The sequence below is a fragment of the Corvus brachyrhynchos genome, unplaced genomic scaffold (assembly GCF_000691975.1).
Source record: "Corvus brachyrhynchos isolate BGI_N302 unplaced genomic scaffold, ASM69197v1 scaffold555, whole genome shotgun sequence".
NCBI lineage: Eukaryota > Metazoa > Chordata > Aves > Passeriformes > Corvidae > Corvus > Corvus brachyrhynchos.
In genome coordinates this window covers 38,741-40,664 of record NW_008238357.1, presented here as the reverse complement: position 1 = coordinate 40,664, position 1,924 = coordinate 38,741, and the positions used below count along the sequence as shown (strand labels likewise).

The window sequence follows — 1,924 nt, the reverse complement described above, 5'->3', positions numbered from 1 at the left end:
CCCTAAGCAGGCCCCCGGAGAGCGGGGGGGATCCCCAGGACCCACGGGACCCCCAGCAGCCCTGACAAGGGGGACCCCCAGAACCCAAAGTAAGGAGACTGGAAAGAGGGAACTCCTGGCGGCTTTTTTTGGACTCACTGTCAATTTTTTGTTGGTTTTTATGGACACCAGTGACTTCTAGAGATGGACTTTGGCAGGAGGAACCCCCAACCCAACACACTCATCCCTTGTTTCTCCCCAAACAGGATTTCCCATTCCCGACCCTTGGCCAGATGGAGGAGGAGGCTGTGAGGAAGAGGAAGATGCCCCGGGAGCCCCAGGCAGGTGAGGAGGAAGTCAGTGCCCCTTTCCCCTCTCTCCTGCTCCATCTCCCAGCCCAGCATCGCCCCCGGCTGCAGGACAACCCCGCTGCCGACGCCGTCCTGCCGGGGACGGACTGGGGGGATCTCCTTCCCCTTCCCTGTGGCACGGAGGCAAATCCCATCCTCTCCTTGTCCTTCCTCCCCCAAATAATGAGCTGAGCATGGAGCCCAGGGAGGACAAATCCCCGTGGCAGAACCTGGTGGAAGAGGCCGTTTTGAGCAGCTCCACGGCGCAGGAATCCAACGGGGAGGAAAAGTCCCAGAGATCCCACATGAGGAGGGACTGCAAAGCCAGCCCAGGGTGCTCTGAGGAGGAAAGACCCACCCTGTGCAGGGAAGGTGGCCGGAGCTTCAGCCGGATCTCCAACCTGGTGATCCAGCAGCAGCTTCACACCAGGGAGCGGCCCTACAGGTGCCTGGAATGTGGGAAGAGCTTCAGCCACACTTCCAACCTCTTCACCCACCACTGTGTGCACACGGGGGAGAGGCCCTACAAGTGCCTGCAATGTGGGAAGAGCTTCAGATGGAGCTCCAGCCTCATCAAGCACCAGCACCTGCACTCCGGGGAATGGCCCTATGAGTGTGGGGAATGTGGGAAGAGCTTCAGCCAGAGCTCAACACCAGAGGACCACACCGGGGAGAGGCCCTACGAGTGTCCTGAGTGTGGGAAGAGGTTTCCAAGCAGGTCCAATCTCCTCCTGCACCAGCAAACTCACACAGATGAGAGGCCCTTCAGCTGTCCCGACTGCGGGAAGGGCTTCAAGCGAAACTCCCACCTCATCACCCACCTGCGCATCCACAGTGGAGAGAGGCCCTACAAGTGTGAGGAGTGTGGGGTGAGCTTCAGCCAGAGCTTCAACCTGACCTCCCACCGGCTGATCCACACTGGGGAGAGGCCCTTCCACTGTCCCGACTGTGGGAAGGGCTTCAAGCAAAACCCCCACCTCGTCAGGCACCGGCGCATCCACACTGGGGAGAGGCCCTACGAGTGTCCCCAGTGTGGGAAGAGCTTCTCCAACAGCTCTAACTTGACCCGACACCAACGGAGGCACCGCTAAGGGCAGCCCTGAGAGTGCCCCGACTGCGGGAAGAGCTTTGTCCTCTGCTCCAGCTCCATCCTCCATCAGAGGACCCACGTTGGGAAGAGCCCTGGTGATCCACATTCCTGGCGATCAGTGTTGCAAAGACACCTGGCTGATGGTCCTTTTGTTTTGGCCCTAGTATTCTTTTGATCCATCTTCATCCCTTAAAAACACCCAGAATTGGGGTAGAAATAAAGAAATTGATCAGAGACATCTAAAGTCTCCCCATTTTACTGGTATGTGGGGGGAATTTTGGGTTCAGGGTGATATTTGGGAAGATTTGGGGGTTCTGTGGGGATCTGAGGGAGTTTTTTCCATCTCTTCAAAGTCTAAAAGCCAAGAGGGATCAATCTGCCACCTGAAAATGACCCAATTCCACTGAAAAGGACTCAATTCTGTTCCAAAATGGCTCAATCCCACTCCAGAATTTCTCAATTCCCTTCTAAAATGACTCAATCCAGCCCCAAATTTACACGATTC

The 1,924-nt window shown here is 56.8% G+C and overlaps 1 protein-coding gene across 2 annotated transcripts in view; it reads left to right on the top strand.

Moving 5' to 3' along the window:
* LOC103616489 (zinc finger protein 239-like) overlaps positions 1 to 1,665 on the top strand; it is a 3,658-nt gene extending 1,993 nt beyond the window's left edge. Inside the window, exons 2-4 of one of the 2 annotated variants that reach the window (XM_017735557.1) lie at positions 246 to 324; positions 510 to 1,035; positions 1,204 to 1,664. In XM_017735557.1, the coding sequence (XP_017591046.1) occupies positions 273 to 324; positions 510 to 1,035; positions 1,204 to 1,420 (795 nt within the window). In that variant the 5' untranslated portion in view covers positions 246 to 272 and the 3' untranslated portion in view covers positions 1,421 to 1,664. Of the gene's footprint in view, positions 1 to 245; positions 325 to 509 lie in introns of both variants that reach the window. The other variant, XM_017735555.1, reaches the window with a different exon arrangement.
* Positions 1,666 to 1,924: the final 259 nt, after the last annotated feature.